The following is a 12,484-nucleotide window of genomic DNA, read 5'->3' on the forward strand; positions in this document are numbered from 1 at the left end:
GATTAGGAATTTTGACATTTCTAAAATAATCAGAAAGTAAAAGAGAGATTTAGAAGGAAAAGTGTAACTGTGCAGGAAAAAAAGACCAAGCAATAAATAAAAGGTTATATTATGAATTAAGATGTTTTAAGGTCGTAAGTTGCGGGATAAACGAATTGGATACCATTAAAGATGCCCTTCCAAACGTTAAAAGTCGGTAGTAACAAAGAGAGATCCCCTCCATTCTCCACCTCCAATGCGAAAGGGCAAAGAGTAAAAAGGAATTCTGCTTAAAAATCCTTCATAAAATCGATAGTTGAGAGACTAAGTAGTCAGATATGATTGATTTTTCCTCGGTTTCGGTAAATATAAAATACCTCTTGTTCTGTTCAATAAAGTGAATAAAGGGGGAGGCATAAAAATTGATATTATGCAAATCGAACCCTGTTTTCACGTTTTCCCTTTTACACGAATAAAAATTCGATAGGAGGCGAGGGAAAAAAGTAACCAATTTTCAATTTTATTATGGGTATTTTACGTGTAAAATTTTATTAGGCTTTGTTTTTCTCTGTCGAAAATATAAAATATTTATTCCGATACGGTGGCGAATAGGTAAAAAGTATGGGGGATGATATTTTTATGTTAGCCATATTTATATTTTATTAAAGGATAGTTTCCATCTTCATGCTTCGTTCGTGATATAGGAGACCATGCAATCGCCTCATGTGAGAATGATCGATGGGACAGGAATATAAATAAAGAGAATCAAATGGATTTATAATGAGATCTCAGTATTTCTCTTCCAAAACTTTTCTTTCGGCGGATGTGTCTTATCTATGCCATATACAAATCCTTTCCAAGTAAAATTCAAATATTTCATAACGTATATTAGTAGAAAAACAGTTTGTTTGTTTATATTTATTCATGTTTCTTACTCTACAAATAATTTTTCTGTAAATTTAATTCATTACCTCAACTTAATAATAATGTGTGCTAAAATTACTGCAGATAATTTCTATTGTGTTTTATTATTATTATTATAAAATTTTCAATTCAGAATATTTTCTGGCTGTTATATATAACAGGAAAATTCGCAAAAAGATCGGGTTTTTTCCCCTGTATGCATGTATATTAGTTTGGGTATGGGGGCACGATTTTGTTTACCCTATTTGAAGCTTAATAACTTCTGTGCTTTTTGTCAAAAATTTCTGAAATTTTGCAGGGCGGTTTGTCTATTATGGGGATTGATGCTATTAAATTTTAGTGGTTAAAGGTCGAGGGGTTGGGGAGATAAAGGGGTCGCGTGTATCTCCAGTAGGATCGGACTTAATGACGATTTTACTCGTTATTAGCNAAACAGGAAAATAAAATTACGTTTCCAAAGCCACTAGGGCAGCATATTAGGACCCCGCAGACCACGAGTTGCTCGTAACTGTTCTAGATAAAATTACGTTTAACCTCGAGATTAAAAATTGCGCAACGGATTCTTAATATATAAAAATGTAAATCTTTCTTTAAAACGCTTAATATCAATAAATAGATTCTTATTTTGTACAAAAGTTCAAAGAAAAAATTATACGTAAGTTTATAAAAGATTATTCTTAATACAGATAGGATTATTGTAATCCACAGCTTTTTTTTTCTTTTTTATACAAATTTTGAAAGTTTTGCATCACTTCATGTCCTTATTTGGTGAATTATTTAGATGAAAAATGTGTAATTTTCGCTTAAACACGAAACAAATTCGGAATTTTCCGATCGAAATGAGCGCCGTTTAATCGAGTTTCAAACATTCCTCGGGAATTTTAATGTTTCTGTTCTTTATTATTCGCGAAAATAGCGAATTATTCGTAGTATCCGATGAAAATTGTAATATTTTTAATGCGAGTTATCGAATACATAATAATCGAATTTGATAATATACATATTCTTTTTTTTTCCCTTTCCATAAATGTATCTCCTATTTACGTCATAGAAGTTACCTCTGTTTTGTTTCAAGGTCGAATTAAACTCTGTCATGCTATAATTTTTCTATAATTAGATTTTTTTTTTTAAATTTTCAGAATTACACGAAAATATTATGCAAATTTTCCTATTTGTCATTTTAATCATTGCAGAAAAACGGAATTTTATTGCAAAGATCTTCATATTTTAATTCTTTAGCGGATCGATCGACTATTTTCAGTAAAATATCAATTTTTTTAATATTATTTTTTGTTTGGTAAAACGAAAAATGGTATGATTAATGTAGACTTAGATTTTGTATTAGTTTTATGATTTTCAACATTGTGCATTACCTGTAAAGGGAAGTAATCATCTAACAATTTCCGTCGTACCATATGAAATTTTCCTATCAATCATTTTATCATTTAAATTGTCCGAGAGAAATAAAAATTCGGATTCATTAATAAATCGCATTTATTAAAAATAATAATAAATTAAATTAAATTTCACGTTATTCGGTAAATTTAAATTGGCAATGACCAAAAACAAAATGGCGACGTTTTCTGCGTGGGTTGCGGTTTTTTTAATGTGGGGATGCGATTAAATTTTTCTATTAAAAAAAAAGAAAGAAAAATTTAACGAAATATTTTCTCTTCGGCTCGAATTTTCGAATTTTCAACGAAATGTTTTGTATCTTGGCGTTTTTGAACCGTGAAATTGATAGTTTTTTTTTGTTTCTTAATGCAATGACGTCAGTCGATTCCAATCATTTTGAAAATTTCCTAACGTAATTTGAAGGAGGGAAGGAAAAAAAAAACTTAAATAACTTCGAATCTCAATTAATTTTCATATTTATTTTTTAAAGAAAATAAAAATAGAAAAATTTTATTATTTCTTTAAAGTATAAAACGTCATAATATAACAATAAATTGATTTTAACGTTGTTTGGACTCTGTGCAAAAATCAATTTGTTGACGTCGCTAATTCTCGACTAGATTCCAGATAAATATAAATCCTTTATATCCCTAACAAATGCAATCGTCAAAAGTGTTTCTGAGCATCAATCGCAATTTGTTAGCATTTTATTTTTGCTGTATCTGCATATACAAAGTAGTGAACAAAACCTGAAAATAATTCGATTTCACTCTTCAAAATGCCACACTTAAACCCGTGTTACGTCGTTACCGCTAGAAAATACTTTAATATTTTTACTTTATTATACTGTAGAGCAGCTTTATCCTCATTTGCGATCGTTCAGCCAGCCTCCAGACTGAATTATACATACAGTTCCATGCTAGAAATGGAAAAATTTATACCTTAATCATTAATTTTAGTAAATAATTGTATTTGTGCTCAAGTGTCGACAGTCAAGATAAAGTCGAGACGGTTAATACTGTATTTAGAATTAATAGTAGAGAGATAATGGCGACGTGTTGGCTTCTATAACGGGAATATTTAATATTATAAACGATAAAATAGTGTTATACTGATCTTAATTCGAAATATATAAGCAATTATAAATTATTATAACACTAAAAATCGATTATTTAAGCGCGATAAAAGTTGTCTAGTACGTTTTTTCGCTCTTTACAGTCGAGGATAACGAGTATTTTAGCAAGTTAAACTGCTGTTAACAATAGAATATTCATTCCAACGTGTTTCTACTCTGTTATCGCTATCATACTGGCTGACAAACTGATAATAACGGCGTAAAAACCGATAATACAGGCATGAACACTCGTAATATTGAAAGTGATAACGGATTATCCGTATTTATTGTATTCGGTATAGCGACAGTAGTAAAGAAAAACATCCAGTTTACGTATATTTTATAAAGTGTAAAAGATATCTTCTCGGGAATTGCATTTTTAAACCTATATTTTAATGCAATTTACACTTTTACGAGCGTATATCTTTGGAGAATATGCTAGTTAAGATGATAACGGCATCATTGTCTAACATAATTATTATGCTATCCGTAATCGTTAATGCGGTTTGTAATTAAATTTATAAAAGTGGCTCGATGTTCAGCAATAGATAAACTATATTTTTAGTTTTTTTTTATTCTTTGGCAAACGTTAATGAATAGATTTATTGTGTTATAACGAGATCTTGATGTAATCTCCGAGATGAACTTATAATAAATAGACTATGAATAATGCATCAATTTGCTTATAGATGAAACTCATTGATACGTAATTTTGATATAATTTTGTATGATTTCCTTCTCAAAAAATGATTATAATTTATAAATTTATAACCAATATCTCTCGTAGATAAATTTCTATATGCTTAAGATATCGATTAATAAATTTATATAAAATCATAGGNTTTAATAAGGTTTACACTTTATAACAATAATTAAAGTATTATAATGCTTAAATGAATCTTTTCTACAAGAGAAATTTGTAAAATCGATATATATATATGTATATGAATTTTATATGTACACGAGTTGTCAGGAAGGGTTAAGATATTCATCAGATATGATATACATGTGTAAATGCCTATAAAAAATTACTATTTAAGTCTTAAAATATTACAGTTTATTTACTTTTAAATTTCAATATCGAGAGGTTTTTTCTGTTACATTCCTTTAGGTAACTTATAGCTTTACTTTATATATATATACTATTTCGTGTTAGTGGTGTTTTTTGTGGGATCCCTCTCAAGGAAAGCCTAAAACAAACAAAATCCATTAGCTAAATGTCAACTCTTCAACTTCATTCCCATTTTTTTCTTTCCTTACAAAACACTTTCACTTCTCTTATAGAGGTTAAATGAAGCAAATAACATCTTAATTTTTTATGATTTTTAAATTAAAATTTTGAGGAATTTAAATTTTAAAAAAATTTAAACTAAAAATAATAATATTTAAACAATGCTTTTACGCAAATTGGGACGTTATTATTATTATTTTTAAAGGGATTACAGCCTTAAAAGCTTATTCCCTCTTCATTTTAATTCACGTCAACGTGCTTAGAATTGTCTTTAAAAAATTTAATAATCTTTTAGAAGTAATTTTAACAATGCCAAATTATCCATTAAGATATAAAATTTATAAATCTGATTACAGTACAGAAATAAGTAATTATAAAAATAAAGAAAGAAATAATTCATTACGTTTATGACGAAAAATAATTAAATTTGTTATTAAATTTCTAAAGGCATTTAGCTGAAAATAATTTCTCTCTCGGTACTTGTACTTTTTCAATGATAAAGATAAGGAAAATATATATATATACATATATTCCCACGTCTAGCCTATGATGATATATGAGAAAATTATGTTTTTGTCTAGATCATCTGCCTCGAAAATTATAAAGTAAAAAAAGCTTTAAGCGCATCAACGAGTAATGTATTATGTAACGAAAATGTTCTTCGAAAAAATGGAAGCCGAGCTTGAATTATTATTCTGTATACGCATTAATATTGTTACAGTAGAAGCAAAACTGATTTATAAAATTGTTGCTTCCTCTTCAACACGAGTAACAATTAATTATACCATTTTTTTTCTCTCTATGATTACAAAACATAAGCCATTAAATCAAAATAAGGTTGATTAAGTAACCGCTAAGACACAATAGTTATATTTTTCTCGAATTTTTTAATGATTAACTTGAAGATAGATGAGAAAAATGGCAGTTAATTGATTTTGTAAAGTAAAAGGTATTAGATAAATGTAGGCAAGAAAAGCGTAATAAATTCTGGATGTAGTTATAAGCCATAATCTGGTCGTATCTATCTTTTCGTCTCTATTAGTGTAGCAGATGGTTTGATCATTACCATCCACGAAGAGTAAAAATCTAATAGAAATAATAGGAAAATTCCTTTTCTTTAAATGAATAGTTAAACATGTTTACTTTTTTATTTTTCTTAATTATTAATGATAATTTTAAATTTAACAAATCCCCTGTCTGTACTTTTAATTTTCGATTTAACTTCCTTTTTTTTTTAAACAAGGAAATAATACCTTATGTAAATATATTCAAACTATTCTTTACAGATGATGCTATTCAGAGAATGNAAATTAAATAAGACACTTAATTACAGAACAGTTTTTAATATACCGAATTTAATTTTAAATGTTTTTTTTTCATTAAATCTAAATGGACATTTGTTTTTTTTTATTTTTAATTTTAAAGTTTTCATATTTATTTATTTATAAAAATCGATTTTAACATTTAACTACATAAAAGAAAATACAGTGGTGTATTTTTTCTTCTTTCTCTCTCTCTCTTCCTCTCTTCTGCAGTATTTTATTTGCTGATATTGTTGGTTTCACAGCAATATCTTCCACTTGTCCTGCAGCCGAACTTGTAAGAACATTAAATGAATTATTTGCAAGATTTGACAAATTAGCCGAGGTAAATATCTTTTAATAATAAATGAATATAGATTTAAGGCAATGTATTAATGTAATTTTTATAAATATAGAAGTATCATCAGCTAAGAATAAAGATTTTAGGCGATTGTTACTACTGCATCAGTGGTGCTCCCATTGATAGATCAGATCATGCAGTGCTTTGTGTACATATGGGACTTAGCATGGTCGAGGCTATCAGGTAATTATTATAAATTGTATTTATCTTTTTAATTTGACGTCATTAATTTATTTGACATCGTCAATTAATTTAGATCCGTAAGAGAACAAACAAAATCTACCGTTGACATGAGAGTTGGAGTGCATACAGGAGGAGTGCTGGCTGGTGTTTTGGGACAGAGACAATGGCAGTTTGACGTTTACAGCAGAGATGTGGAGTTGGCTAACAAGATGGAGAGTGGAGGATTACCAGGGTAAATTTTATCATTAAAATTTTAATTATAAAATAAAATAATTATACAATTATAATTATCACCTGTAATATATTTAGCAATTAACTATAATAATAATTATTATTTTTTAAATCTGTATGTTGTTAGTCTAGTTTTCCACTTCTCTGATTTCTGTTAATTTTTTTTAAAGTCGTGTACATATATCTGAAAAAACTCTCAGCTATTTAAATGGTGAATTTGAAGTTATGCCAGGCGATGGTGCATCAAGAGAGGAAGCAATTCGTCTTGCTGGAATAAAAACTTTTTTTATAGTTCAAGTGCTGAAGCCAGTAAGACGTACTTTTTTGATAAATACCACAGTTTTTTCTATTTTTATGAAATATAATACAGTTTAAAATATTATTTGGCCTTGTTTGCTTAAAAACTCTTTAAAAAATTTAATAATCTTTTAGAAGTAATTTTAACAATGCCAAATTATCCATTAAGATATAAAATTTATAAATCTGATTACAGTACAGAAATAAGTAATTATAAAAATAAAGAAAGAAATAATTCATTACGTTTATGACGAAAAATAATTAAATTTGTTATTAAATTTCTAAAGGCATTTAGCTGAAAATAATTTCTCTCTCGGTACTTGTACTTTTTCAATGATAAAGATAAGGAAAATATATATATATACATATATTCCCACGTCTAGCCTATGATGATATATGAGAAAATTATGTTTTTGTCTAGATCATCTGCCTCGAAAATTATAAAGTAAAAAAAGCTTTAAGCGCATCAACGAGTAATGTATTATGTAACGAAAATGTTCTTCGAAAAAATGGAAGCCGAGCTTGAATTATTATTCTGTATACGCATTAATATTGTTACAGTAGAAGCAAAACTGATTTATAAAATTGTTGCTTCCTCTTCAACACGAGTAACAATTAATTATACCATTTTTTTTCTCTCTATGATTACAAAACATAAGCCATTAAATCAAAATAAGGTTGATTAAGTAACCGCTAAGACACAATAGTTATATTTTTCTCGAATTTTTTAATGATTAACTTGAAGATAGATGAGAAAAATGGCAGTTAATTGATTTTGTAAAGTAAAAGGTATTAGATAAATGTAGGCAAGAAAAGCGTAATAAATTCTGGATGTAGTTATAAGCCATAATCTGGTCGTATCTATCTTTTCGTCTCTATTAGTGTAGCAGATGGTTTGATCATTACCATCCACGAAGAGTAAAAATCTAATAGAAATAATAGGAAAATTCCTTTTCTTTAAATGAATAGTTAAACATGTTTACTTTTTTATTTTTCTTAATTATTAATGATAATTTTAAATTTAACAAATCCCCTGTCTGTACTTTTAATTTTCGATTTAACTTCCTTTTTTTTTTAAACAAGGAAATAATACCTTATGTAAATATATTCAAACTATTCTTTACAGATGATGCTATTCAGAGAATGAAAATTTGTTTATTGTATTTAGCAAGGAATAATTTATCAAAAGATCGTAGCGGGATGTGTTTAGCATATATTTAATAATGATTTAACATTGCAGTCAATTAATTTAAAGGCACTATACACTTTTTTTAATATACAATTTCTATAGTAATGTGTAGTTAAATGAGATGAGTGTTTTTTTTTTACTTTTTNCAAAACTAGAACAAATGACAGGGCATTCTGTCACCTGCTCTTCTTCCACTGTTCCCATGTGCGTTTGGAGGCTAGTGGTCTCTAAAAATATTAAGATTAATGGTTTGCAAACGTTTCTAGGATATCTGCTAAAGAAACAAAAACAAAACAGTTTGAATCCTAAGAAAACTATTGGAAAATTTGCTAGGATTTGTTATGATTTCATTCAATAATTCATTCTATTTTCTCACTCCTCCAAACTCTCTTCAATCTCTGTTTTTTTTAATCAATTAATTATAACTTTCCAAATCATTTTCTTTATATTTTACACAATGTTACAAAGATTGATGCCTTCTAACTCGTATAAAAGAGGTATTTACTTGGCACTAATCCGAATTTTTTTTAAATATAATAATAATAATAATATTATTATTATTATTATAGAACTCATAAATAATCCATTCATCTTATATCTCAGAAAAGTATTTAAACAGTAATAATCCATCATTTTAAAGGTCAAAAATTAAATCTCACATTCTTATTTTAATTATATATTTAAAGTTCTTTTCTATACTTTCATATTTTTAAATTAAAACCAAAAATTACTCTGAACATAATTAAATTCGATATTAATTAATTCTCTAGAACTCTCCATCAAGAATCATGGTTATTTAGAACATAGCCAAGGGAGTATTACAGAAGTACCCATAAGAGTCTTAATACATAAGTCTCTTTTGGGTACTTCTACTACTCCCTTATGGGTATTATGTAAAGAGTACTCATAGAAACTATACAAATGACTAAAGATACAACATATTAACGTTATAAATTTCATAGATAAACACGAACTGTGTGCGGTTAATATTACTCTCTAGCATAATGAAAAGATGTTGAAGTTTATTTAGAATCTCTTTCAAAGAAAATCCTATTTATTCTCTGTCATTAGCACTCAATTGGTGAAACAATCAATTCTATACAGGAAATTTTTTCAAGTTAATCATAGAATGATTCAATGTTGTTTTTCTCAACTTTAATCTTTGTATCTGATAAACCAGGAAAGGATCTTGAAATTTAGCAATTCTAGTATTGTGTTAGGAATATGTTAAATTGGCAACTTTATCATTTAAAAATAATTTTTATATATTCAAAGAAAACAAATGAATAATACGTAGGTGGTTTTTTTAACCTCCGATGGTCCATAAAAAAAGACAAATGTAAATAACAAAATGAATTTATTACCTAAAGTTNTACAAAAAAAAAAAAAAAACATAAGTTGTTTCAGTAACATGACATTTTAACAAAATACAAACATTTTTGACCTCTTTCTGAAGTCTGTATTGAGTTTCATTATAAAATTTGTATCTTTACATTACAAAAAAAAAAAAAAAAAAAAATAGAATGGCATTAATTGAAAAAATTAATGGAAATTCTTCGTAATTAAAATATTGTTAAGGTAAAAATGGATATTGTGAATATTTCTTTCATCCAAGACGGTTAAGAAAAATTTTAATTTAAGAAGGAAATTCTATTTTAAATAATTATTCGCAAAAATTCATTTATAAATGGCATTTTTAAGATATAAAAGAAATACAAATGAATGTTGGAGAAGGGGGAGGGCAACTTAATTGTAGCTTTAAAAATGTAAAAAAAAACTATTAAATAAGATCAATAATTAGCAATTATTTTAATTCAAAACATAAAAATGAGCGTTTTTAATTAATTACTTTCACTTGTTTTAGGTAATATCTAAGTTACATTTTTTAAGTAAAATATTTAAATATTTTAACTTGAAATATTCTTATGTATAAATGAAAAGACGGATTATATTTTAGTCAGGAGAAATATGAAATTAAATAATAAGAAACCGGAGAGAATTCTCTTTCCCTTGTTAGAAGCGACTCTTGTAAAATATTTGATCACAGGTTTCACCTTAGAACTCGTGAGTCATGCAGGAAAGAACATATTACAGGCGAATGGATCGTCTCTAATGTTTCTATATTTCAATAGAATGACCCGTTCAATAACGAGTAACAGTATGTTGCTATTGGCAAAAGTTTCGCATTTGAAGTACCTGTTAAAGTACTTTGATAATATTCGAAGAGTAAAAATAGCAAAAATTGATATTTATGACTTTCGACTTGTATGAAAAATTGAATATCTTATTCTTTTCAAATGTAGCAAAAGTAAATGCGAGCCGTGTTCAAAATAACATTTGCTACCAATCTTACATTAAAAATTACAATTTTTAACGTAAAATATTACATTTTTTCTATGTTAAACAATTATTATTACTGCTGTTTAATAAGGTTTACACTTTATAACAATAATTAAAGTATTATAATGCTTAAATGAATCTTTTCTACAAGAGAAATTTGTAAAATCGATATATATATATGTATATGAATTTTATATGTACACGAGTTGTCAGGAAGGGTTAAGATATTCATCAGATATGATATACATGTGTAAATGCCTATAAAAAATTACTATTTAAGTCTTAAAATATTACAGTTTATTTACTTTTAAATTTCAATATCGAGAGGTTTTTTCTGTTACAAAAAGAATTCAAATTATATTAGACAAGTGCTTGATTATCAAGATATATTTTTCCATTTGTATTCATCTTGTGAAGTTTCCCTATAGAATAAGCTTACAAAAAATTTACATTTAAATAATGCCTATTGATAAATGTACAGAGTTAGCTTATTGAAATTTCTATTATGAAAATTTTAAACGATATATATACATATATTCCCACGTCTAGCCTATGATGATATATGAGAAAATTATGTTTTTGTCTAGATCATCTGCCTCGAAAATTATAAAGTAAAAAAAGCTTTAAGCGCATCAACGAGTAATGTATTATGTAACGAAAATGTTCTTCGAAAAAATGGAAGCCGAGCTTGAATTATTATTCTGTATACGCATTAATATTGTTACAGTAGAAGCAAAACTGATTTATAAAATTGTTGCTTCCTCTTCAACACGAGTAACAATTAATTATACCATTTTTTTTCTCTCTATGATTACAAAACATAAGCCATTAAATCAAAATAAGGTTGATTAAGTAACCGCTAAGACACAATAGTTATATTTTTCTCGAATTTTTTAATGATTAACTTGAAGATAGATGAGAAAAATGGCAGTTAATTGATTTTGTAAAGTAAAAGGTATTAGATAAATGTAGGCAAGAAAAGCGTAATAAATTCTGGATGTAGTTATAAGCCATAATCTGGTCGTATCTATCTTTTCGTCTCTATTAGTGTAGCAGATGGTTTGATCATTACCATCCACGAAGAGTAAAAATCTAATAGAAATAATAGGAAAATTCCTTTTCTTTAAATGAATAGTTAAACATGTTTACTTTTTTATTTTTCTTAATTATTAATGATAATTTTAAATTTAACAAATCCCCTGTCTGTACTTTTAATTTTCGATTTAACTTCCTTTTTTTTTTAAACAAGGAAATAATACCTTATGTAAATATATTCAAACTATTCTTTACAGATGATGCTATTCAGAGAATGAAAATTTGTTTATTGTATTTAGCAAGGAATAATTTATCAAAAGATCGTAGCGGGATGTGTTTAGCATATATTTAATAATGATTTAACATTGCAGTCAATTAATTTAAAGGCACTATACACTTTTTTTAATATACAATTTCTATAGTAATGTGTAGTTAAATGAGATGAGTGTTTTTTTTTTACTTTTTTAAATTAAATTACTTTTAAAGTTTATTATTATGTGAAAATGTGTTTAATTTTAATGGTAAATCTATAAGATTAGTTTAATGTGCCGTGCAGCAAGCATTTCTATTCAGAGTTAATTATAACTTTCCTCTAAATATTATTTATTTTCTAATATTTCCTTTAAAAATAGTGCATATAAATGAAAGNAATTTTTATCGTCAACATCCATTGATTTCGTCTTACAAGTACATACATTATTATAATGTCTTAACAATATTGTAACCAAGTTTTTTTTTATTAATCTAGTATTTTTTTTAATAATGTAGAAGCATGAAAATGCAATTTAATAACCACAAGCGGAAGATATTAATTTAGTTTCTAATATGATAAATTGAAAGACATTAAAAAGGAGATTTACTTTACTTTTATTCTAATATCAATATCCGTACGTCACTGTTGGAT

At 26.8% G+C, this 12,484-nt stretch overlaps 1 protein-coding gene across 1 annotated transcript in view; it reads left to right on the forward strand.

Annotated features, from left to right (window-relative positions):
• Window positions 1-12,484, forward strand: part of LOC111621814 (adenylate cyclase type 3-like) — a 68,470-nt gene that overhangs the window by 24,934 nt on the left and 31,052 nt on the right. The window contains 4 exon segments of the mRNA XM_023364061.1: window positions 6,179-6,290; window positions 6,361-6,488; window positions 6,562-6,720; window positions 6,890-7,058. Of these exon segments, the coding sequence (XP_023219829.1) occupies window positions 6,179-6,290; window positions 6,361-6,488; window positions 6,562-6,720; window positions 6,890-7,058 (568 nt within the window).

Source organism: Centruroides sculpturatus, unplaced genomic scaffold, assembly GCF_000671375.1.
Source record: "Centruroides sculpturatus isolate CEXI.00-Female unplaced genomic scaffold, Cexi_2.0 scaffold169, whole genome shotgun sequence".
NCBI lineage: Eukaryota > Metazoa > Arthropoda > Arachnida > Scorpiones > Buthidae > Centruroides > Centruroides sculpturatus.